The 26,511-nt window shown below is 47.8% G+C and overlaps 1 protein-coding gene across 5 annotated transcripts in view; it reads right to left on the bottom strand.

Moving 5' to 3' along the window:
• The window catches only part of MED15 (mediator complex subunit 15), a 76,116-nt gene extending 49,846 nt beyond the window's left edge, over positions 1-26,270 (bottom strand). For all 5 annotated transcript variants that reach the window (XM_063086103.1, XM_063086104.1, XM_063086105.1 and 2 more), the window contains exons 1-2: positions 26,099-26,270; positions 3,399-3,486 (exon numbers count right to left, since the gene is read on the bottom strand). In XM_063086103.1, coding sequence (XP_062942173.1) covers positions 3,399-3,486; positions 26,099-26,166 — 156 coding nt within the window. In that variant the 5' untranslated portion in view covers positions 26,167-26,270. The remainder of the gene's footprint in view (positions 1-3,398; positions 3,487-26,098) is intronic.
• Positions 26,271-26,511: the final 241 nt, after the last annotated feature.

The raw sequence follows: 26,511 nt of genomic DNA, 5'->3' as shown, positions 1-26,511 counted from the left end.
GCTGTAAACTTGGGGTCACTTCTGTCCAGGAGACTCAGTGACCCAGCATGCTGGAATAAAACTCCTCTTGCCTGATTGCAACGGTCTCTGTCTCACGGTCTTTGTGAGGTGAGCCATCCTGAAGTGTGTGTGGGATTTGTGCATGGAGCACAGGTCTTACAGTGACTGAAGCTTTTACGGACCTTCTAAGCCCACCCTGGCTGCCAGCTGAAAACAGCCATATGAGATGTCACAGTGAGACCAGCAGAATGGTCCAGCCAGTCAATTCCAACTGCCCCAACTCCTGATCTACAGAATCAGGAAAAATAACAACTCATTGCTTTAAGCCACTAAGTTTCCAGGTGGTTTGTTACAAACTAATAGGTAACAAACAATGCTGAACCAATAAGGTCTATATTTCAAAACCTGAGATAGTTTAATAAGCCCTTATCAAAGTTCTTTCAACTGTAAGAAAATACAAACTAACAAAAACAATAAAGACACCCCATCCCTGAAAATATTTGCAAATAATATATCTAATAAAAGATTTATATCCAAGTACATGAACAACTATTACAACCCAACAATAAACAGACCAACAACCCAATTAAAAAAGGGGCAAAGGACTTAGACAGTTCTCCAAAGAATCTGCACATCAAAAGGTACTCAACATCTTTAGAAATGGCAAACGCAAATCAAAACCACAAAGAGATACCACTTCACAGCCATTATGATGGCTATAATAAAAAAGACAATAAATAATGAGTGTTGAAGAGAATGGGGAGGAATTGGAGCCTTGTAAACTGCTGGTGGGAATTTAAAATGGTAAAGCCGCTTTGGAAAACAGTCTGGCAGTTCCTCAAATGGTGAAATACAAAATTACCATATGGTCCAGCAATTCCACCCCTAGGTATATACCCAAGAGAAATGGAAACTAAGTCCACACAAAAACTTGTACGTGAATGTTTCTAGCAGCACCATTCATAATAGCCAAAAAGTAGAAACAATCCAAATGTCCATCAATTAATAGATATATAAAATGTGATATATCAATCCATAAAGAGAATGTATTCGACAACAAAAAGAAATAAAGTACATGCTACAACATGCTTCATGGATGAACCCTGAAAATATTATGCCAAGTAAAAGAATGTTGCAAAAAACATATATTGTATGACCGTATTTATATGGAAAGTTCAGAACAGGCAAATCCACAGCAACATAATGTAGATAAGTGGTTGCCAAGAGCTGAGGGATGAGGGAAAATGGGGTGTGTCTGCTAATGGGTATGTTGCTTCTTTTAGAAAATGTTCTAAAATTAGATTATGGTGATGGTTGCAAAACTGTGAATATCCTAAAGACCACTGAATTGTTCACCTTAAACAGGTGAATTGTAAAGTATATGTATTAGTCCATTTCTGTCTCTGCCATATTGTGAAAACATATATTTGGTCTTCATCCCAGTCTCCTGACATACAACTCCTAAAATCCTTAGAATCTCCAAGGTGATAAGTCTTTTTATACGCTAATGATGGCTAACAGCCCCTAGGTAATTTCAGGACAGGGGGCTGGTCGGGACAGGAAAGACCAAGGTTGGTCCCACCCCCCAATCTTCCAGGTAGGGGAGAGGGGCTGAAGGCTAAGTTGATCACCAGTAGCCAGTGATTTAATAAGTCTTGCCTATGTAATAAAGCTTCCACAAAAACCCAAGAATCCTGGGTTCAGAGAGCTTCCGGATATGTGGAGGTTCCTGGAGGATGGCATGCCTGGGAAGGACATGGAAGCTCCACACCCCTTCTCACATACCTTGCCCTATGTGTCCCTTCATCTGTATCCTTTGTAATATTCTTTATAATAAACTGATAAACCTAAGTACGTGTTTCCCTGGTTCTGTGAGCTGCTCAAACAAACTAGTCGAACCCAAGGAAGGGTTGTGGGAACCCCGATTCATAGCTGGTTGGTCAGAAGTTATAGAGGCCTGGATTTGCTACTGGCATCTGAAGTGGGGGGCAGTCTTAAGGACAGAGCCCTCAACCTGTGGGATCTGATGCTATTTCCAGGTAGATAGTGCCAGAATTGAATTGACTCAGAGGATACCCAGCTGGTGTCTACTGGAGAACTGCTGGCTTGCTTGCTGGTGGGGAGAAATCTCAACACACTGGGACACAGAAGTCAGTCTTCTGTGTCTGTTGCTTGTTGTTGAGTAAGAGCATAGAGGGAAAAAAAGGGAAAAACACTACACTGTGTATTTTTCCCATACCAATAGTTGCTTATAATGGAAATATTTGAAATATAAATTAGAAATAGAAAAAGAAATTATTTCTTACAGTTTCAGAGGCTGGGAACACATCTGGTTAGGGCCTTGGTAGTATCTCTACAGCAATGCAAGGTATCCCATGGTGAGAGTGACGGGAGCAAGAGAGAGCTAACTCCTCACTTGCTGTCCTTTTAAAGCCATCAGAACCAAGCCCATTACTCCAGGAATGGAAGGCACAATCCTCACAATCTAACCATCTCTTAAAGGCCCCACCTTTCGATTACCATAATACGATTTCCCACCCTCTTAACATAGTTACAATGGGGATTGAGCTTCAGTGAGCTGTGGGGGGACATTAAATCCACAGTAGTATATGAATTAGATCTCAATAAAACTCTTAAAAAAGGAAAAGGGCTGACTAGTTAGCTCAGTTGGTTAGAGCGCAGCCTTATAACACCAAGGTCAAGGGTTCAGCCACCAAAAAAGAAAATGCTGATACCCACAGTTCAGAGCCCACCCCCACCCCACCTCAGTGTGTGTGCTCTTGGTGCTCTTCCTTGCACAAACGTGTGCTCACAAACACACGTTTTTTTCATTTTCATTAAATTTCATTTCATTTCTATCATTTTGCTTCACTTCTACTAAAATGGCTTTGCCCCAGGGAGCACACACGTATGAAGGGAGGTGGTCACATGAATCCCAAGAGCCCAGGCAGCAGAAATCCTTCTCCGTACTCCACCTGTGATGTTCAAGGCCTCAACCTCAATGAGCATCACCTTCCTCACTTAATAAAGGGGACAGGAACCCTTCTCATCCCACACGTCAGGGCCCTGTGGGGCTCAGGAGGGCTGAGGCTGGGGACAGAGCCAGTTTTTACCCTCAGCATTCTTCTCTTCCACAGGGGCACTGGGGGCCTGAGTGAGTGCCCTGCAGGATTCATGGGGGCTGAGCAAAGGTGCTGGCAGTGAGGTCTGTGGCTGGAAGCTGGCCCTGTACCATGGACACACAGGAGTACCCAGAGTGCTGCAGGCAAAGCTGACCATGCCCATGAACAGTCAGTAAGCAAGCACCCTGCCCCCACTCCCCAGGAGTTTCCCAGAGTTGGCCACGCTCCCCTCCAGGAGCCTCTCTGCCAGGGAAACTCCACCTACCAGGGCCTTACCCGGGTCTTGGCCTTCAGGAACACATGGCTCTCCATGTCCTTGCTAGATTTACTGTGGGCCACACCAGCTTTCCTCATGGCATCCTCACTGAAACACAAAAGAAGAAACATTTACACACACCAGCAAGTCCATTGCTGCAGGGACCCTGGCCAGTAGCCGCCCCTGGGTGGACAAGGTGCTGTTCCTGGCACACCAGCCTGGCTGAGATCCAGGAGAGGGGTGCTCAGCAGAACAACAACAGGCAACTGAGCAAGGGAGTAGTCAGGCAGGGCCATGAGAAGGAAGGAATAGGAATGGTGGTCACCGTGAAGCAAAAGAGGGAGCTCCGGGCAGGAGGAGACAGGGGGCCAGCCCCTAGAGATCATTCACATCCAGCACAAAATCAGTATGCAGTAGACCATGGGGTGGCCAGCTCGCTGGCTGGCCTCTATTTCCTGCCCTCTGAGTTGCCTACATTCCTACTCAACTCTGACATTAAGAGCACGGTGGGACCCCAGGTCCAGATTTCTCCTCTATAAAATTAAGGGGCCACACGAAGTCATCTCTCAGTCCCTCCCCAGTGCAAGGACTTCTCCTAAAGGGACCAAAGAGACAAGCCCCAACTTCAATAACTTCTAGCTGGGGATAGGAGACAGAACATATAAATATGAAAAATAATTTAAAAACACATTTGCCAACACACATAAAAGAGATGGAATACTTTTAAAGGTTTTTCATTACACTGATGCTCCGTGGGATAGAGCTGTGAACATCAGCTAGGCCTGAGCTCCCCTTGAATGGTGATAGAACACGCTTCCACACAAAAAAATAGAAAGGAAGTGGCACATAAGTCTTGGGCCCCAAGGTCTGGCCTGTGTCCCCCAGGGGACTGGATGCTCTGGTCTGCTCACAGCCTGCATTCGTCCCCCTACGATGGACCTCCTCCCTGCCTGTCTCCCCAGCACTGGGCTTGCTGATAAACAAATAAATGAACAAGCCTGTCAGGGCTCTTGGGCCTCATCTCTGAGTGAATTAAACAAGCCCTGTCTAGCTGGTGCTGGAAATCATTCCGACCGCTCCAAACACAAACCAACCAGTCCCAGGGTACTGGAAGAATGTGCACATGGGACTGCAGCATCACGTTTGCGACCCCTAAAGAAATCACAGAAAGGAGGCTTAACGCTAAGAGATATTTAAATTTGTCCTAATGTAAGAAGAAAAATAAAATGACACGGACCTGTCACATTGCTTAGATAATTCACTCAACAAACATGTTTGGAGCTCCTATCTCTCTGTCTGCTTCCTGAAGCCTGAACTGAGGCAAGGGGCAGCAACAAGTTCCTGCCAACAGCGCATCCAACAGCAGACGAGGGGAGAGGTCACTAGGGCCACAAGAGACATGAGAGGAGTGATGCAGGAGTATAACTCAAGAACCAGCCCATGAGCAGTGCAGGATCAGACTCAGGATAAAACCCATGAGGAATAGAGACACAGGCACAGGCAGGCTGGGAGGCTGGCCCGGGAGGACCTGGAGTGCATGTGCTGAGGCTGGCGCGGGGCAAGTGTTCCACATGTGGAGGCTGAGACATCACCTGGCAGGCACTAAGAAGTCACTAAACATTTTTGACAAGAGAAGTGATAGAGCAGACCTGTTTTTAGAAGGTTGCCTCACCTGTGCCCATCCTACCCAAGACCGTACCTGTTCCTCTTCCCACCTTCTGACAGCAGTGTGTAAAGGGGACTGGGAGGCAAATCCTGCCACAAAGAGTGGGAGGGCGAGGGGTGGCAGGTGCAGCCAGGAGCCACAGTGTGAAGAAAGAGGAAGACAGGGGTGCTGAAGAATCTGTGGATGAGAGATGGTTACACAGAGGGGCTCTGTGCCCAAGAGCAGCAATCACTGTGGGCTAAACCAGGCACCTAATAAGCAGTCCTCCTGAGCCACTGGCGGCCACTTTCGATAGGGTCAGCAGACTAGCAGGCCCCAGATGCTGTGTGTCTTGACTGCAGCAAAGACTCCTGGCATATGCACAGGGACAAGACCCAGAACATGGCTTAGTTCAATACCTTCAAAGTAGTGGGAAGACCAGGTCGAAGAAAAGGGCTTGGTGAGCCAAGGGCAAAGTGGCGCCAGATGTGAGGGGATGTGCTGGAGGACCAGCCCTGCCCAGTCCTGGCCCAAGGCAATGTCACAGATGACCTGGACAGTGTGGGTACCAACTGTAAGTAACTCAGAGCCAGAAGAACATCAACCACACTGGAGGCCAGAAACAGGCATAACTTGACAAGCTAGAACACTCCCTCAACAACAGGAAACGGAATTCAGGTAAATGTCCAGTTGTGCCATGAGCTGTGGAAGGGGCAGTGAGTACGTCAGAGCTGAAGGGGAGGGTGCTCCTCCAGCCAGGTGCCAGGGATGAGAGGTAGCACCAGGCTGTCTCACTCCCACATCCCTTCCATGGTGCCTGCCCCAAGAGCCCTCTCAGGTTTGGTAGCTGAAGAATAAACAAAGATGCCCTGAGCACTGTTTTCAGCTCTGTGAACCACATTTATTTATTTATTTACCTTTATTTATTTATTTATTTTTATTGAATCATAATTGATTATATTTTTGGGATTCAATGTTGACATATGTTGATCAAATCAATATTATTAGTATGTATATTGTTACAAATTGTACTTATTCTTTATGCCCCTTGTCCAATCTCTCCCCACCCCCCTCTCCCTCCCCCCTCCCACCACTGATAACCCTAAATTTCTTCTCACCCTCCAAAAGAGTAATGGTTATTCTGTTGATTTGTTGCCTAGATGACCTGTCATATGCTGAGAGGTGTGTTCAGATCCCCCAATATTATAGAGCAGATGCTTCTTCTGTCACTCTGGAATGGGCTTTGTGGAGAGAGACATCCTATTCTTTTCTTTGGTCTCTACCAGTGATTCTCCTTGTGTCAGTGCACTCCAGTGGCTGGTGGACCATCTGCGTGGTAGTTGTGATGTCTAGCCACTTTCGTGGCAGCCATGGTTACTGTGGTGGCTGTGGTGGGCCACCCACAGGGAGGTGATATTTTTAGCATGCTCCTTGGCTCTAGTGGTGTTCCTGGGTGTGGGCAGGGTGTCCGTCCCCAGCTCCAAGGCCCGGGCCCCTGGGCGGGGCCCATGGCATTGGTGGTATACCTCAGAGCGGGAGTGGGGTCCAATCCCTGGCTACACACTTCAGGTCCCCTGGTGGGCCCCAAGGCACTGGCAGTGTGTCTGGGCCAGAACTAATTTTTTGTTCTTTGCTACTTCGAAAATGGGGGAACTTCCTGTGGGAACCAGTACTTGAGCTGTGTTACTGAGCTAAATTGCTGCTTTGCTGCTGTTTCCCCCACTTTTTGTGCAGCTCAGGGTTTAATGGCTGATCTCATAGGTACTTCCGGCTCCTGCGCTGTGCAGAAACTCTGATCTGGGCCTGAATCTTTTCATCAAACTGTACCCCATGCAATTCTGCATTCCCAACTATTCTCCTCTGAGTGGTCTTGTGCTGACTGGGGGGCGGATCAGCTGTCCTTGCTGTATCCCAGTGTTTTCCTGGTGGGCCCGTCTCCCCCACCGCCTGTGCTCCAAACACTTCCCATGGGACAGGCCCTGTGCTGGTCCCTTGCGATGACTCACTGGCCTCTGAACAGCTCCCCTTTTTCATCTGTTCTGGCTCCTCACTTCTGTGTGGGTCCACGGGAGCCCTATTAGTGGTCTTGCTGTCCTGGGGGCCACTAAGGCTCTCTTCTCCCCTGCCGACTCCAAGCAACTCCATCTGAAGGGCACAGCTGCTGCTTCTGCCAGCTCCTGCTCCATGTGCCCGGCAGTTCCAGCCTTAAAGCGGCTGCAGCCTGAAACACTCTGAGCAGTTTTTTCCTTCTCTCATCGAGGCTTCTCCCCCTTCATGAACTCCGTAGGTCTCTCCTCCTCGTCCCCTGTGCTCTAGCAGCTCCATTTTGGCTGTTGTTACATTTTTATAGTTATAAATCAGTTGATTGTGGGAGAGAGTGATGCTGGGGACCGCTATTCCGCCATCTTGACTGGAACTCCTGCAAACCATATTTTTGTGGGTTTTGCTCCTGTTTCTAGTCTGAAGATCATGCTCCATAAAATAAAAGACAAAGCAAGAAAGAACCCAGGCAGCTCTGCTCTCTGTTAATATCCCACATTTCCTTGGCAGAGGCCTGCCCTTCCTTCTCCATTGGCTCAGTGTTTGTTCAGAGGCACCCGTTCTTGGGCACTAACTACATGTGGGCACATTTCACAGTTGGGCTTAGGTTGGGTCTCCCTCCTTCCTCCCTCTGGGACCTAATGAGCTTACTGTGTCAGATTGTGGTCAGGACCCAGTCCCACCTTTGGAGCAGCACAGGCTGCTCTCCAAAGTCCCATTCTGCTCTCCCTGAGCTGGGCTTTGCTGCAATCCCCAGAATGCCTTCCTGAGCGGCTGGATCTGAACAGCCACTCCTGTCTCTGTCTCTTGAAAACAAAACTCTTCCAGAAACTGTCACTAAATGAACATAAATGAAGGTAAACTATGGTACAAGGAGAAAGCCCCCAAAGTGGAGCAGAGAGTATGGCTTCAGAGGAGTAAGGGAGAACCAACATATTATAGCAAGCTTCACCCCCACACACGAAAGCCTGAAGGTCTGTGTTGTAAAGATGACGGCTTGCCCAGCCAAGGGAGGACAGGGAGCAAACTGTGTCAGCTCACAAGTGTGGCCTCTACACTGCTGTCCTGTCACAGCCCTGTCCAATATAAGCAATGTGCTCACAGAAGGGTAGAGACCTATGAAGTGGCCATTGAAGATCCCAAAGCTTCCAGGGTAATGTTAGCACCAGCTGAAGGAGTACTTGGCCACTTCCCAAGTACAACCAGTCACCTGTCTAAGAAGATGGATGTGAGGATTGACACCAGCTCAGATCACATGGCCCTTTGCTGTATCCCAGGCTCCACAAGCTCTTCCTTGGGCATGGTCTAGCTTCCTCCTGTTGCCATGGGTATGCCTGTCCACCCAGTCAGAACTCAACTGGTATCTGGTTTAGACCAGACTGCAGCCTCCCTCAGACTGATCAATCATTTACAGGTCCTCTGAGCTCCCCCATCAGGGGAGGCCAAGGATGCCCTTTTTATCCAGACCTGCCCCTAGAACATGGTGTATTTTAAAGGCATTGCCTGACCCGGCCTGAGCAGCCAGCAGTGACACACCAAGAAAACCTTTTGATATCATCATCTCCCCTCACTAAGTGCCCATGCCAGAAACCTGGGAACCCCCCTTCACTCCCCAATCACCTCTGATTCCCTAAAATTCAAATCCTTGCACCATCTCCCACTGCAACTATGGTGATCCTTCCCAATGGGCCTCTGTTTCCTGTTCCTGTTCCTGACCCCACCAACTCCACCAGCTACCTAAGTCACACAACAACCAGTAAGCAAGCATGGGAAGCAAGCCCGGGCTATGACCCTGCCTGCATCAACAGTCTGGTGCCTCACTCCTTACTAGCAAGGCAGGCAGCCTGCTGCTGAGGACCCCAGGACTCTGGGGGATGCTGTCTGACCATCCCACCAGCCCTGCTGGGCCTCTCACCCTGTTCCCACCTGGTCACTCCTGCAGTCTGCTTCATGGAAACCCTGCAGCCACCTGGACCACACCTGTGACATCTCCTGTAGAAATCACTGGTTCCTGTCTGTCAGCTCAACTGGACTATGAACACCCTGAGAGCAGAAACATCCACCTCTGTAGCAGGAACTGATAATCAGTTTTAGACAAAATAATTGGCTATTTTTAACCCAAGGAGCGGTACCATCATGCATTTTGATGGGACATGATGTGCAGAACTGAGAATCAGTGTGGCAGGCACAGGGGGAAACGAAGCCTCAAACAAGTGCATGCAAGTGGTGGAGGCCAGGGTGACCAGGGATGTGCTGGGGTGGGTGGAGGCACTGGACAGCTGGGCATGGCGGGAAATTGACAGAGGAGGAAGGGCCTGGGCTCAAATTCCAACTTGGCCGCTTGCCAGCCCTGGGTCTTGGGAGAGGCACTCCATCTGCTTAAGCGTGTCCTCTTCATAAAGGAGTGCTCTGAAAGGCTGTGGCAGGATGAAGGTGCACAGAAGGGGTCAGAGTGTAAGGGCGTGCCCAGTGTTGGCCAGGCCTGTATACCTCCTTTCCAGCATGGGCCTACAGTTCCTCACTTCTCCCCTGTACCCAAATTGGGAAACTCAATTTATCAACAGGAGTCTAGTCCCAGTCCTTGTAATCTGAATCGGTGTAGGATACAGCAAAAAAATGGCAAATGGGGTATCCTTGGAAAGATATGTGTGAACGCCAAGCTCAGAGTGTAGTAAAGTGCGCAAGACCTGTTGTGAGCTGGGCCCCGCTTCTGAGATGGGCAGGCTGCCCCAGACTGCCACTGTGTCCTCCCGGCAAAGGGAGGGCAGTGACAGTGCCAACCTCACGGGTTGTTCTGAGGACAGCATTAGTTATTATCATAAAGCACTGGACACACAGGAAGCACCAAGTATGTGCTAAAGAAATAAATCAGAGGGGGCTGATTTAGCTCAGTTGGTTAGAGCGTAGCACTGATAACACCAAAGTCAAGAGTTTAGATCACCATACCAACCAGCTGCTAAAAAAAAAAATCAGAGAACAACCTGCCTAACTGCACAGTAAGACAGCATCCCAAAATACTTCCACTGCACGCTGATGTATGTTGCCCCCTTCCTGGGGAGTGATGGAGCAGTGAGTGTGTGGCTCCCTCAGGCAGAGCTGTTCTCTTGCTGGAACTCTGAGTCACCAGAGTGTACTCCTCAATGCCAACTCCACAGCCCTCGCAGGAAGGGCATCCACACAGGCTTGTTGATGAGAAGCAGTAACTGGCCTCCCCTGCTCCCGCTACCTGACCCTTCCTTTCTTGCCCTCTTCTGAAGGGCTCTGGTTTCCACCCAAGGGCCCTCTCGCAATGAGGACTCTCCAAACCCCACCCTCTTCTCTACTGCCCCCTAGCACTGCCAGGACCCCTTCCCTGGTCTTTCTTTTCCAATACTGAATGCATGCACGAAGCCCCAGGAGAGTTAACACATCTGGTCTCTGGGTGATGTCTAAGGCAGGAAGGTTCTTTCCTCCCTGGGTCACAGATTAACCCTCCTGACTTCAGGGGAACAGGATGCTTCCTCCCATCTGTTTGCACAACAGACTTACATTCTGCCCAAAGGAAACTCCTGTGTATTTCTTCTAATTTTGAGAATCATCACAACACCATCAATCAAGTAACCCCTTGTGGGGCAAGAGGCATTTTGCCAGTTTCCCTTTACCACACACATGAAGCCTCCTGGTAAATTGCCTCCTGTGTGTGCAGTCTGCTCACCCATCTGGGACAGGAGCCTGCAGATTGTATATGTAACCCTTTAACTTATGTGTGTAAAAACCCAAATTATAAAGTACCAGAAGACAACAGAAGAATAGTTATACAGTATCAGGATGATGGAGTTTGGATGTGTTGTCCCCTCCAAAACTCATGTGGAAATTTGATCTCCAATGTGGCAGTGTTGGAAACTGATTGAGTCATGGGGGCGGATCCTTCATGAATGCTCTCCCTGGGGGAGGAGGGGTAGCGAGTGAGTTCTCACTCTATTAGTTCCCGCGAGACCTGATTGTTTAAAGGACCCTGGCACCTCCTCTCTCTCTTGCCATGGGATCTGCTTGTACCCACTGGCTACCTGCCACTTTCCGCCATGAGAAGAAGCAGTCTGAGGCCCATGCCAGATGCAGCTGTCCCAGAATTGTAAGCCAAATAAACCTCTTTTCCTTATATATTACCCAGTCTCAGGTTCTTTTTTTTTTTTTTTTTTTTTAAAAAGATGACCGGTAAGGGATCTTAACCCTTGGCTTCGTGTTGTAAGTACCATGCTCAGCCAGTGAGCGAACCGGCCATCCCTAAATAGGGATCCGAAGCCGTGGCCTTGGTGTTATCAGTACCGCACTCTCCTGAGTGAGCCACGGGCCGGCCCCAGTATCAGGTATTTCTGTTATAGCCACACAAAACAGACTAAAACACAGGATGACAAAAGTTTTCCTAAACATGTCATCAGAAGTAGCACCATAAAGGGAAGAAGATTCTGCCATATTAAAAAAGAGTTCTACAGCCAGGTGCCAAAAAAAAAAAAAAAAGAATTCTACCATATTTTTACCAGCCATCTACCACAGAAATAAGGGAAAGGCATTCCTGATACCCCATGCCTTCAGCAGCTCAACTCCAACCCCAGCATTCAGGGGTAAGGTTCTGGCAGCCCAGTTTCCTTACCTGGGTTCTCAGGGCAAGGCCCCATCCTCACCACAGGCCTATGCACTGGCCCTACATGTTTTGCGGAGTGCTGCTGGCCTTTGTGGCAGAGACCGGGGATGCTATATGTTAGGTAAACACAGCTAGTCCAAAACAACAAAGAATGGTCCCATCCTTCCTAAATGCCAGCCACACTCCCACTGAGAGACACCAAGGATCCCCAGCACCCTGAGGCAGGGCTCAGGCACAAAGATGATGTGTCTGCCTGCTCCAGCACCAAGAAGTCCTGTGAAGCCCCTCCAGGAGCACCACCAGAAACAAGCAGGGAGGCAGACCACACCACTGGCCCTGGGACTGACTCTCATCACATCTACTGGGTTTCATATTTTCAATTCAGAAAGGACCTATTTTTCACTCTATAATTTTGGATTGCTTTTAAAAAAATATTACACTCTCTAGGAGCCAAATTTTTTAAAAATCAGGAATTTATTTGGAGAAAAGGATGATAAAAGATCAGTCAGAATGAAAAACATACATATTCCAAATGTAATGCTCTGGTCCTGTGAAAAAAAGAAACCCTATCTGCAAATGAACAAAGCCATATGATGGTGAAGCTGACTTAAGTGACAATCCAAACAAATACATTCCCATTTGTATTGGTCTGTTTTTGTGTTGCTGTAACAGAGGACCCAAGACTGGGTAATTTGTAAAGAAAGAAGGTTTATTTGGCTCACCACTCTGGGAAGCTGCAAGATCACATGGCGTGAGGAAGCAAGAAAAGGAGGGGAAGTGCCAGGGTCTTTTAAACAACCAGCTCTCACGGGAACTATGGAGAGAGAATTCACTCACTGCTCCTCCCCCAGGGCATTAATCTATTCCTGAGGGATCTGCCCAAATGACCCAAACAGCTGCCAGCAGAATTCAACATTGAGCTTTGTGGGAGACAAACATATCCAAACTATACCAAACGTCATTTCTAAAATAAAACTGAGATATGAACCTCCAGGTTGGAATGAGGGACTGAACCTGCATACCTAATTTCGTTCCATACTAAAACCCAACTAAAACCACAGAAAAAGGGGTTGTTTTTCTTTAACACAAACTCACAAAGACAGAAAGAATGGAAATGGGGCCTCAACAACAACATTTTACAACTAGAGAGCTGATGGCCCAGCGGTAACAGACACAGCAAGCTGACCAAGATAGCAGAGTCCTAACTAAATAAGTAACAGTGAAGGTATCAGCCCACTTGATGACAGCCTTATATCCTTGCCAGGCTCAGGCCAGCCATACCCGTGTTCATGAGGGTAAAAGCTGTCCCGGCACCTCTTCCCCACTTCACACCATGGGTAACCACTGCTCCACCAGGATACCACTGGAGGTTTACTCTCTGGAAAAGCATAAACTGGAGTGTCAAGCATAGACTGAGGAATCAACCCACCCAGCTGAAATGGCATGGGTACTGAGAGAGGTGAACTAAATAGCCATCTGTGCTCTGATCTAAGTAACTAGATCCACACTAACCACTAAGACCCGTCTGCCTAGCTGCCCTTAGCCTCCTCCAGCCCAACACGCAGCAGGCTGGCAGCCCGGCCTTCACCCTGCAGCTGTGCTGCAGGAAGACCATGCTCTGGAGGAAGGTTCCAGAGAACCTGCAGCCAGATGCACATCTAGCAAAGCTCCTACTTGACAAGCCACACCTGCTCAGAGAGACCACTAGGCTTTGGAGTGCCCCTCTCATAAAATGAGCAGCTACCCTAACAGGGCAGATAAAGACCCCACAAGAAAAGAATAATTTGGAAGTAAAAGAAACTCAGCAAGAAGAAAATGTAGAAACTATATTATCCATAAACATAGGATACTGCATTGAATGCATTTAAGAGGAATAGATGATATAAAAAGGGAAAAGTCAGATTACAAAAAAGAAAAAAAAGGAGTTCTTAGAAATAAAAGCACGTTAGCATTGAAAGGTCAGAGATAAAATTGAGGAAATCTCCCCAAACCTTCCAGTCACCAAAACAAAACATAACAAAAAACTAAAGAAATCACTCACACAGAAAAGCTAAAAGACAAAGAAACTGATAATAGAAGATAAGAGGTAAAGAAAATTAGAAGAGGGTCCAAAGGACCAACATTTAAACACTTGAGCACAGGAAGTGGAGGGAATGAGACTCCACTGAAAAGATTCACAGGAACTTTCCCTGCAGGGCCACAGCAGAGAAGCACTCCTCCAGGAAGCAAGTCCCACACCTAGGAGTCTAGATACACCCAAATTGGTATGGTCTCCAGAGAGTTAACTTCCATGGCCCTGCAATCAGAGTCTGGAGTTGGTAGGAACCTTGGGGCTGGCAGTGCCAATGACCAATGGCAAAGCAGTCCCTCCCCCTCCTGCACACCTGAGAAGTGCCTTCTGGCTGCAGTTCCCAAGCCTTACCACACCTGCAGCCAGAAAATCCCCTTCCCTGTCCTCCACTAGTGCAGGGCTGCTTCTCATCTAGCCTTCTGACCTTCGCTCAGTCTTCAGATAGCTACAGCGCAGCTTGGTCTTCTGATCGTGCAGCTGGTTTACAGCCCCAGTGCCCAGGTGGTTTCACCTCTGAGGCAGGAAATGACAAGACACTGATTGTTCAGTCACCAACAGTAACCAAAGCAAACAGCTGGCCTCAACCTCACAGGTACCTGGAAGTATGTTTGCCAAACTACACCCCCCAAAAGACTGCAACTTTTCCTTTCCTTTGTTAACAAACTTCTGCATTCTGGTTCTTTGACTTTTTAAAAGAAACATAAAAGTGTTTTTTAACAAGATAAAAACATGTATTTCAGAATTTAACTACCCACCCACACATAGGAATGGGTATTTCAGTCTCTCAGAAAGAAATTTTCTAATTATATCTGTACAAGAGACCTGAAACACTTTCTCTTCACACTCTTCTCAGTTGCTTAAGCTCTCCTACTTCTGCTCAAGATCTCTCAACTCCCAACGCACGAGAGCAATAAAAGAACTATCCTGAAGAACAGACTTCTGCCCTTCAAATGGCACGTTGTTATCTGAGCTAGTTCAGACTAGACAAGCTTCCTTCCTTTACTCCAGTTTGTTGGTTTGACTTCAAAAGACACGGGATGGCTGGAAAGACTTCATGATCCCTGTCCCAGTGCTGGCCTGGGGGCCCCCCCGCTCCAGCCCAAGTGTGTCCCACTCATCACCAGGCAAGCATGTGGCATGAATGCATTCTACCTACTCGAGACATTATGAAAGTGCTTATCTCACATGGTTTTATGGTATTAGTGGGGGGGAGGATATCTTTTAAAGATCTGTACTCAACTGTACTCAAGCATTTGCAGTTGAAATCATATGGTGTCTGGGATGTGATTTAAAATAGTCCAGGAGGGGGTAGGGAGGGGAGAGTGAAACCACACTGGCCATATGTTGCTAACTCTCAAAGTGCTTGGGAGACCATTTTTCTATAATCTGTACTGGGAATGAATGCTTGGAAAAGTCCATAATGGAACTTAAAAAAAAAAAAAAAGAAAAGTTGAAAGCTTATCTCAAGCCCATGGGACTATGGTGCATGGTCCACACCTCACATAAACCTGGCTGTGGTCACCAGGTCCCGGCCTGAGTCTACCCAGGGAAAGAACACCCCCTAAACTATAAAGAACCCACAGCTCAAAGTTACAGCCTAGCACCACTTAAGTACATGTGTATATTTATTTGCATTTTTAAAATACATACACATAAAGTTATAAGCACAAACAGGACTGGAGGTAATACAAGGGATCTATCTTCAGAAAATTCATGGAAGGATTAGTATTATCTTTCAACTCTATTTTTCCATGAGCTTCCTGAAGTATCCTCATATATCAATATGTCAGTAACAGCCAGCTCTGGGCAGAGATTAAGGAAAACACCTTCCTGTTTTTCAATCCTCTACAATGTTATCTGGAAGAGAATGAAGTACTACACCCTCAAGTCCTGAACTTACTGACCAAAACAGGAGGGAGAGACAGGGCTAAGGCTGCAGCAACTTGTTTGAAGCTTGTTTGAAGCTGATGGCTCAGCTTTATTGTGCCACATCTACTCATACCACAGTCTTCCTCCAGATCTGCTCTGCCCACCACAGCCCTCCTCTAGGGCCCTCTGCCATCCCCACTCAGGCAGATGTGCTTCACCCCGGCCTCCAAGATGGCCCACCCACTTGCTCCTGCTGCAGACTGCTCTTCCAGGTTTGCTTCATGTGTCTCCCACTGGCTGCTGGACATTTCTCCTCAGAAGGATGGGCACCTTCACATAACCCCTATATTATCATCTTGTACCCACCCCTCAGACTCAGTAGAGTCAGGGCTCCTCTCCTTTGTGGGGTGCATACCTGTGTCTTCCTCCTCCAAACTTGAATGTGCATGCACAAACACACACATACACAAGCAAGCACAAGCACACACACAATCATCGAATCTTACAGCTTTTTTTCTTACAGGCTCTCTCTCTCCTAAATCATCCTCCTTTTCATTCCTACTGACACTGCACCCAGTGGGTATCAAATTTGAGTGTGCATTCAAAATCAACAAGGGTGCTTCTTATAAAGGCAGGTACCTTGACAATGCCAGGTGTTGGCAAGGACGTCTAGCAAATGGAACTCCCCTAACTTGCTGGTGGGAATGTAAATTGGTACCACTTGGGAAAACTGTTCAGCAGAACATGCTAGAGTCCACATCCTCTCACCCAGCCCTCCACTCAACTCCTAGGTGCACAGCCCAGATAGTTAATAGCATATATTCATCGGAAGACATGACCAAAACCATTCCTGGTGCTGCCTTCATGTAGCCAACAACTGGAACTAACTCCAACGTCCATTAAGCACAGAAAAGAAAAGTAATCTGGGGTAGAGTCAGGCAATGGAATAATACATGTCACAATGAGAACTGCTGCCCATGAGGATGAATTTCACAGACATGACACTGAGTGAAAGAAGCCAGACACAAGATCGCATAGAGTGGAATTCTGGTGACAGGAAGTTCAAGAACAGGTCAAATGTTTCCCTGTGTAAGGAAGTCAGAAGAGTGGCGCAGGGTTGTCCCTGGCTGAAGCACAGGCAGGAGTTTGCTGGGTGTTAGGCCTGTTCAATGTGCAGACCTGGGTGGAGGCTACAGGGACATTTACATGCGTGAATGGTCATTGGGCAGCATGTTCAAGATTGGAGTTGTTGTGTCATCCACTGTAGTAGGTATGTTACAACTCAATATAAATATTACACAAAATAAGCTCCTCTGAGCCGCAGGCCCCAGAACCCTGCCCATCCTCTGGTTTGGACTTGAATGGCCTCTTGCCTGAATCCCTACTACAGAGCATTTGGCAGGGATTTCTCCCTAGCATGAATCGCAGCAGACTGACAGCACTCGAAGGGCCTATGGTGATCCGTCAGGGCTTCTGAGGGCAAACCCTGAGTCCTTTCTACTTCACAACAGGGGCTCCATCCCACACAGCAGCCAGATCACTTCCTCAAAGGTCACCTCTGGTGAGGACTGAAAAAGAGCTGGGAAGAAGGAAGAGAACAGAAAGGCAGTGAGGATGTGGGAGGAGTCATCTCTTAACCAACAAGCACTGCCTCCCCCCACCCCCAACACAGGAAGGAGCAAAGGGTACACAGGTTGGGAAACGCAGGAGCCCCAGAAGTGGGGGCCTTTCTTGTCCCAGCCCTTGGCCCAGATGCCCCACAGCCCGCTTGCCATCCCTCTCCCAGACTGGACACAAGCGGCTCAGCTCAAAGGCTACCCTGCAGCCCCATCACACCTCATTCCTGCTCCCCACCCACCCCCAACCTAGGGCAGATTCCCAGGCAGAGAGCTCAGAGTAGCCTGTGGGGCCAAGGCCTAAAAGAGAACAGGGCCCAGAAGGAGAAGGAGGAGGTCCCTAGGAAGCAAGACAGCACTCAGCTGGGAAAGGGGATAAAAGTGAGAGTGAGCCAGTGAATCCCAGGGAGAGGGACACCTGAGTACTTTTACTATCCCTGTGACTCTCTGAACATTTAAAATATTATCGGAATAAAAATCTCGAAATAAGGAGACTTGGGCTGGCCAGTTAGCTCAGTTGGTTAGAGCATGGTGTTATAACACCAAGGTTCAGGGTTCAGATCTTGTACCAGCCAGCTGCCCAAAACAACAAAAACAAACAAAAAATAATAAGGAGACTTGGGATTTAGAGACAAGGGCAAGTGTCTTCTCCAAGGACTGCCCTAAGTGACAGTTATTCCACCTCAAGATACTTAATTCATTCAATCATAAGACTTTTATGAATAGCTACACACCTAGGTTAGAGAGAGATTCATCATTAAAGTTGAGGTGAGCATCTGACTTACGGGGTGCTCGTTTAGAGGTGATTATATCTTGGCTCCTATTTTGTTTCCTTTTGTTCTCCAGGATAATGAACTGATTTTCTCATCTATTAAATAGAACCATCTAGTAATAGCCTGTACTCCCCTTTATCTTACCACCTCAATCAAAAAAATAAAAATCTCAAAAGGAGAAGTGGCTCACAGTTTAAGTAGCACTCATGGCCAAAACTCTGGCAGGCTGTAAGAGAAGCCAGCACTGCTTTCCATAACCCTACATGCAGTTGTTATGCACCTCATCCAAGCCAAGGCACCACGCGAGGTGCTACACAAGATGCGGAGCTATATGAATAGGTCCCACACTCAAGGAATTTCTAATACTGTTGGTGGGGTAAAAAATAATAATAAATGTAAAAATAGCAAAAACAGTTAATCTATTCAGTTCATGTCAGGATACACCCAATGAGGTGGATGAGTTCAAGAGGAAGGAGGAACCACAATGGGCTGAGCCATCAAAGGTCATCAGATGGGGATGAGGCCAAGGTCAAAGCTTCATCAGGGAAGAGGGTGAATGGCCACAGGAGACAGCCACAGGAGACAGCCACAACAACATCCAAAGAGGACGCAGTGTGGCACAGGTTTCTTGTGCCAGTATGACAGAGAGTCAATTGGAAGGACAGTTTCAAATTGAAAGGAAAAGAACCTCAAGCTCCTTCAGAGGGGTAGAAAAGATGCAATCATCTTAGGAAGATTGATCCAGCACTGGGGGCGCAGGTGAGGGAGGGCACCCACCCTGAATGCAGAATACATGGTGACTTTCCACCTCAGGTAGTCACCTGTGATGGCCATCTCACTTGCAGACAGGATCTACCTCAACAAAAGATTTCTAATTACAAAAGGAATATATGCTCATTCTTGACAAAAATATACATGCACATATATGGACTAGAAATTACAAAGAAAATCAAAATCACTCATAACCGGCTAAAGACATCTGTTTAACAAAACCCAGCCTGTGCCACACATCCTGCTTGGCAATCAGTTCTTGTCAATGTTGATGCATTATGGAGGTCTCCCAGGGCATTGTCAACAGCAGCACAGAACCTATCACCTGCAGCTATGACAACAACTTTAACCAAGCTCCCGCTGCTGGTATGTTTCAAATGTCCCACTCCTGAAATGATGTGGGAATGAACATCATCATTATGGCTTCAAGCCATTGGGCTTTGAACACTCCTGATTAGATCCCTGGAGGAAATGCCTAGGGAAAGGGACATTTTAAGGTTGCTGGGATAAACAGTATTGCCAAACTGCCTTCCAGAAAAACAGCCCTAAATTATGTGCTCCCCACACCCTGCCCCCAGATGAATTGTTTCGCCGGCACTTTTGCCTGGTGTTACTGCTGTCTATCCCTGAACGCGTGCATCAGGTTAGCTCCCATCACCATAGCACCTGAATGGGCCCCCAGTGGTGCTCAGGAAACCTGTGTGCTACAGCACTCCTGGCAAAAACAGAAATGGACTCTGATTCAATGCTCATGGTGTTCCTGCCCTGAAGAGGTCAGACTAGGCCTTTAGCAAACTGGCAACTCCTCCCTCAGGTGTGGGAAGAGCAGGGAGAGGGAGACCCAGTCTCCTAAGAAAAGGCTGCACAACACAGCTCAGCCCTGGGAAGAACGGGTGTTTCAGGCAGAGCAGCTAAGGGCTGCTGGGCTCAGGTGGGCGCAGGCAGGTGGGGGAAGGATCAAGACTCAAGAGTTGAATCCACAGGCAGTGGCTAGCCACTAAAACATTCCGAGATCAAGGGCCGGCCCGTGGCTCACTCGGGAGAGTGCGGTGCTGATAACACCAAGGCCCCGGGTTCGGATCCCATATACGGATGGCCGGTTCGCTCACTGGCTGAGCGTGGTGCTCACAACACCAAGTCAAGGGTTAAGATCCCCTTACCGGTCATCTTTAAAAAAAAAAAAAAAAAAAACATTCCGAGATCAAAAGAATTAGGCAAAGAAGGTCAAGTATATGAAACAAGAATTAATAACTGCTGAGGCTGAGTGGAGGGTACATGGACATGGGGTCTTTAAACTACTTTACTTGATTTCATGATTTAAATGTTCCTTCTTGAATTTTAAAATATTCATCGGAATTCCTTAAAATTTTTACCCTTTGGGTATTTAACTGAAATTATTTTCCCACGGAATGCTTTAAAGGCAGTAGGTACTCCCTGGCCCTGCCATGACAGTGGCATGCAGTAATCATGTGGTCATAGTCTCTCCCACCTGGGAATGCCCAGCACAGGTCCTTCACTAGCCACAGCCATGTTGTCACAAACAGCACTAAAAACCAAAAGGCCTCTGTTCAGGACTGGATGTAAGGGCATGCACTGTGGTGAGTAGGTAAGTTTGATTACAAAAAAGGGGCGGGGGGGGCTGGCTGCAGCCTGTGGCAGAGGCCAAAGATCAATGAGGACTTGTTGGCTGGCTCTTACTCTGCTCTTTGGGGTCCAGTGACCCATGGGGAGTTGCTAAAATTATAAATAGGATGCCCACCAGCAGCAGGCCCCTCTACCTGGGTCTCCCAGTGCACTTGGCTTGGGTTAACTTTGGGCTGCCCCCCACCCCCGGTCACCAAAAAAGGGTACAATCTTTCTTTGTGAGATTAAAAGGTGGTTGCCTCTCTTGTCCTGCTGTGGTTCAGCAAGCACTCATTTATAACACACAGAGCAACTACAAGCAGCAGTGACATATTCCCCTAGGCTTCAGTCTCCTTGTCTTGAAAATGAGAGTAATAAGTGCTTCTACTGACAGAGCAAGCATGAAGAGGTGAGGAGTCAATGTATGTCAGCTCCTGCAACAGGGCTTGGCGCAGCATGCCCACTGCTTGTGCTGCTGTTGAGAAAGCCCCAGACTCCTGAGCAGATGACTGAGGGTTCAAGTCCCCTCAATCACTGTCACTACTTGGTCTAGAGGCTCAACAATCACATTCCACCTGCCCATCAGGAACAGCCCTATCAGAGCACTGGGGCTATGGAGGTGAGCAGAGAGATGCACAGAGCAGCCTAGCCTCAGGGAGTGGACATTCTAGCAACAGGTTATACACAGACATCTATAAGCCAGCATGGTTGCCTAGACAACAACAGGGATATGAAGAAAGCAACAGGGCTCAGCAGCTTCCCCTCTGAGAACAAGGGTTAGGATGGCACCAGGAAGGCATAGGGCTGTTGGGAGGCCTGAGTGATGAAAGCCACAGGAGCAGCTCAGCCAAGACTTGCTGGCTTCTGCCTGTGGAAAGAACCATGACCTACAGGCACAATCTGGACTTACAAGTTTATGGGCACTCTCCAGATCCCTAGAAGTTGCTGTTTGGTTGTTTGTTTCGTTTTGTTCCTTCTGTTGTTTTCTTTCATTTTGTTTCTGGCTAAAGAGCACTTCACTTTCTCTTTGTGATCTAGTCCAAACTCTCCGTATCTCCTTGGTCCTGGATCTGGAGCTCACCATCTCCCTGGGGGCTTCATCAAGAGGTGGCTGACCTGTCTGCCCTGGTTCTGCTCTATGCTCCCCCTGAGTTCCTCCTGGCACTTCACCAAAGACCTTCCCCACTTAATTCTCCTCCCCTCTGCATTCTGTTCAGTCCAATGGACACTTATTTATTACATCCTACATGTACAATCTGCAAGAATAAGATGGCAGAAAAATTAAAAAGAACTCAGAGAAAATGACTGATGAAGTCCTTTCATTCATTGACTGCTTAAATATTTTCTGCAAATCTACTCTATGATAGGTACAGTGCTACTCACTATGGACACACACTTGTTCTCCATGAGTCTGAGAAACTGCAAGTCTCCTGCAGTTTCTGTGGGGAGAGTGGGTGTTCAATGAAGAGCCAATCTGAACCTACCAATACTATCCCAACTACCCTCCCTACAGGCTACTTTAAGTGTCATCAATTCACCTTATCAAGCTTGGTGTATCACCTTCTCTATACAAGGTTTCAGAATCTCCTATTACCTTACCATGAGGGGACAGAAGGAGACTTCAGGGAGCTCATCACTGAGTCCCGAGACCTCTTTGAGGCCTTGTACAGAGGTCTTTTCATCTTCCCTCCTACCACCCCTGTAAGACAGTTTGGACTCCAACCATGTCATATGTAAGGGATACAATTCAGAAAGGTCAAGTATCCTGCCCAAGATTACTCTGCTAACACGCGGAAAAAGTGGGGGCTCCAGAGCTTCACGATACACAATGGCCCAGGTAGAGAATGCCACTGTAGTACGAGCCACCAAGAAAATATTTACTCTTGCACTCTTCAACAAGTGTCTTATATGCCAGGTGACATGCTTCACAGGACTAGGGTCCTATGGGAAACTAAAAAGGGCTGAGATAAAGCATATCAGAGGTGGTGACCCACTTAGGCATGGTGGACAGGGAAGGATCATGTGCATATTTGACACTGAAGCAGATACTTGCAGGAAGAGAAGGAGCTGGTCATGAATATGGTAGGGGGAACTCTACCTATTTATGAATACCTTAAATAGTTGATAATAAATTGTTTAAAAAGAGATAACTAATAGGTACCCAACTATGCTATCTACCCTAAGTGAATCACTGTGCATATATGCATGTATTGAAATAACACACCATACCCCATAATTACAAATATAAATAAAATTTAAAAAATAAAAAGAGAGAACAAAGGAAGAGCTTGGAATCTTCAAGAAGCTGAAAGACTGGAGACGCTAGAATAGGGTTGGGAGTAGAGAAGAGGCAGCCAGGCCAGGCCAGGTTGAGGGACTGGAAGGATGGGACATCTGGAGTTTTATTCTAATGCTAAGGGAAGTCACTGATGGGTTTGCAGCAGGGCACTGGTATGATCCCCTCAGGCTACACATCACTGTACTCTCACTGCATTGTTGGGGAGGAAGGACTGAGAGGAGAGCAAGCGGAGGCAGCAGTTCAGGATGGACTCTGATGAGGAAGAGGCAGTGGAGGGTGAAGAGGAGGCTGAAATAGAGTCACCGCAAGGGCTGTTCAAAATTGCTTTATTTTTCACTGGGAGCTGGGAAATTAGATTAGCCTATGCTCTGAGGCACTGTTCCCTAGGCTCTTCGTAGATACTCAAGAACCAGGAGAGTGAGTTAAGGATCAGATGCTTTCCCCTCCATCGAAACCTCCCAGTTCGCTGCTGCGCTTTCTGTATTCCCTCAGCAACTATAAATTACCCGTGTTCAAACCATTTCCCCAAACAACAGCATAAACACCGGAGGAAGTTAGAATTAAAGATAATGTCAAGTATCTGAACACAAATCTTCTTTTTTAACTGTGAACACAATAAATCAGGGCACCAAGAGTCATGACTTTCATAGTGAACCCTAGAAAGAAAACAGACAAATCTGAGAACTGAGAATACCCACATCATGTTAGGAATGCACCCTTTGAAACTGCTCATCCCAGCTGTAGTAGAAGAATACTCCCCTCCCCCAAGGATATCCACATCCCAATCCCTGGAACCTGCAAATATGCTATATTACATGGCAAAAGGGACTTTGCAGATGTAATTAAAGTTACAGACTTTAAAATAAGATTATCCTGGATTATCTGAGTGGGTCCAATCTAATCTTAGTCCTGAAAAGCAGAAAATTTCCTCTAGCTGAAGTCAGAGAGATGTAGCAGAAGAACCGGCCCTTGCTCACGGGGGCCACACAGAAAGCATGAAAAGAAATGCAGACAGCCTGTAGGAACAAAGAATGACTACTGGCTAAAAGCCATGAGGGAAGAAGACACCCAAGTCCTACAAATGCAAGGAACTGAACTTAGCCAGCAACATGAATGAATGGGCTTGGAAACAGATTCTACACCAGAACCTGCCGTAAAAAATACACCCTGCCAACATCTTGTGGAACCTTGTAAGAACCTAAGCAGAAGACCCAGTGGAGCCTACCTAAACCTCTGGCTTACGGAAGTTTACCAGATTATAAATTTGTGTTCTTTTAAGATGTTAAATTTGTGGTGATTTGTTATAGTAGCAATAGAAAAATAATACACAAGCAGCAATCTCTCAAAAAAAGAGAAGAACCCAGTTCTGGAAACAAAAGAATCCGGTTCTCCAAGAAGCAAAAGGAAGCTGAATCATGAAGTCAGTCTCAAAACCCAGAAATTCTTCAATCATTCTCCCAGCCCTCTGACACTTCCCCTGCCCTCTGCATTTCCTTTGATGACAACATATTCTTTCAGTTCTTAAATTCTGGGCTTTCGCAAAGAGAAATCCTTGCCCTTGGAAGATTTTCTTGCAGGAGCCCTTAAGTGGGCTATCCCTCAAGATTTCACCTATAGATAACTTGAGTGCATCAACAAAATGCTGTTCACTGATTCTTCAATCTCTGCAGAAATGTCCCAAGACTATTGCCAGACAGTGCCCAGAGCCACTAACTCTACAGTCCCCACTCCTTCCACTGTACTAAGAGGTTTTCTGGCATTCAGCCTAGCTTCCTTCTTTCCACACTGCTTCACCCCACCCTCTCCATCCAGTTAATCATCAAGGATTGTCCACACTCTCCCCTTTCTCTGGAATTTGTCTTTCTCTTTCAATTGCTACCACTGTCTAATGCAGGCCTTTATAATCTCTCACCTAACTAGGTCATTTTACAACCATTTTATGGAGAATGCGATAGGCAGTGATCTAGCAATGGGAAAACAAAGATGAAAAAGGACAATTCCCCACCCCTCAAGAGCTCAAAACTCTCTTAATAGCCTAACTGGACTCTCTTCTTTGTCCTTGATCTATCTTCGGGGACTTGGGGGATCTTCCCAGCACTGGCATTTCACTACCTCAAAGGAGGCCACACGCCAAATATAGGCTCAACTCCTTAGCACAACATCCCCACCACAAACGTGCCAGCACCTGCTCACCCTCATTCCATTTCTCCTGAACTTCCTTACTCTTCAAACCCCAGAACTCTCAGCTTACAAGGTTCTCCATGCAGTAAACGCTCACACTTCCTGACTCCTTGGCTTGGAATGGTGGCTATTCACACTCCTACTTGTTTTTCTAGGACTCAATTTATTCCCCGTTTACTCTGCAAGGCTGCTCCTGACCTGCTCGAGCTAAATGCCACTTCGCAGGAAGCCCGTGCAGTATCCATAACATTATGGAACACTGGTAAGATTGCACTGGGAGTGTTCCTTTACCTACAACGCTATCCCCCAGGTAAGAGGCAGGGTCTCCGGCAAATTTGTGGCAAACAATACACCAATAAGCTCATTAAAAACTGCTAAGTGTAGGGCCGGCCCGTGGCTCACTTGGGAGAGTGTGGTGCTGATAACACCAAGGCCACGGGTTCGGATCCTATATAGGGATGGCCGGTTAGCTCACTGGCTGAGCATGGTGCTGACAACACCAAGGGTTAAGATCCCCTTACCGGTCATCTTTAAGGGAAAAAAAAAAAAAAAAAAAAGTTAAGTGAAACAAGCAGTCTGTGGTGAGGGGCTAGAGTTCCTTGGAGGGTGGGGGTTCCTCCAGAACCGATGATCCGCATCCTGACAGCCGCTTCCTGCCACACTTCGGCCAAGTCCACAGTCCGTCGGAGGGGGGTGAGGGGTGAGGTGTGTGTGTGTGTGTGTCACTCTTAGATTCTCCGTCCCCACCGCCCACAGTCCAAACCTACCCTCCCAACCTCATCTTCCATCCACTCTCCTCCAATCTCTCTCTCAACCTGATGCGCTTTTCTGGAAGAGAAACCACCAAGCACTCAACCCTGCTAAACCCCCTACGGTCCGCCTCTTTCCCTTCCGTATTCAGTGTGATTCAAAGCTGGGGAAAGTCTGCACCCAAAGCACACAAATGACGAATGAGAAAGCTCAGGAGGATGACTCATAAGCCAGGGCTCGTTGGTTTGCAGAGCTCGGCCCAAGGAAAGCTAACGAGCAGTTCGTGTCGTCCAAGAACGAAGGAGGCAGCCGGGGAAGGTCCGTGCCCTGGGATCCACACGGGTCCCCTGCACCTTCATTCTCCCGGCGCCCTCGGGCCCCCACGGGTCGGACCCCGGCCTCGCCCACCTCGCGAGGGAGGAAGGTCAGCGATCCCGCCCCCCGCACCGGCCCCCACTCACATTTGGCTGATCAGCTTCTGCCGGAAAGCGGCGCTCCGCCAGTCGGTCTCCTGCCCCGAAACGTCCATGCCGTTTCCCCACTCCCGTCAACCGCGTCCCACTCGGTCGCCGCCACCGCCTCAACCGCAGCGCCAGGCCCAAACCCGGAAGCCTTTCACGGCGCCTCAGCCGCGCCGGAAGTGGAGGGGGAATTGTGGGAAAGAGTCGTGCGCGCGCGGGACTGTGGGAAATGGAGTTCCTCGGCAGTGCGTGGGGTTGTCTCGGTCTCCCAAGTCACCCGGTGTTACGGGAGCCGGCACCTCTGTCGCTCGAGGCTAGGACCCCAAAATCACCGGGTTGGGGAGACTGGTGGCTGCGTGGGGTTCTTGGTGCTGCCCACAGCAGACCCGCGCCTGGCCGCCTGCACTTCCTGC

The sequence above is a fragment of the Cynocephalus volans genome, chromosome 2 (assembly GCF_027409185.1).
Source record: "Cynocephalus volans isolate mCynVol1 chromosome 2, mCynVol1.pri, whole genome shotgun sequence".
Classification (NCBI taxonomy): domain Eukaryota; kingdom Metazoa; phylum Chordata; class Mammalia; order Dermoptera; family Cynocephalidae; genus Cynocephalus; species Cynocephalus volans.
The sequence above is the reverse complement of the archived record's forward strand: the minus strand, read 5'-3'. Positions and strand labels throughout refer to the sequence as shown.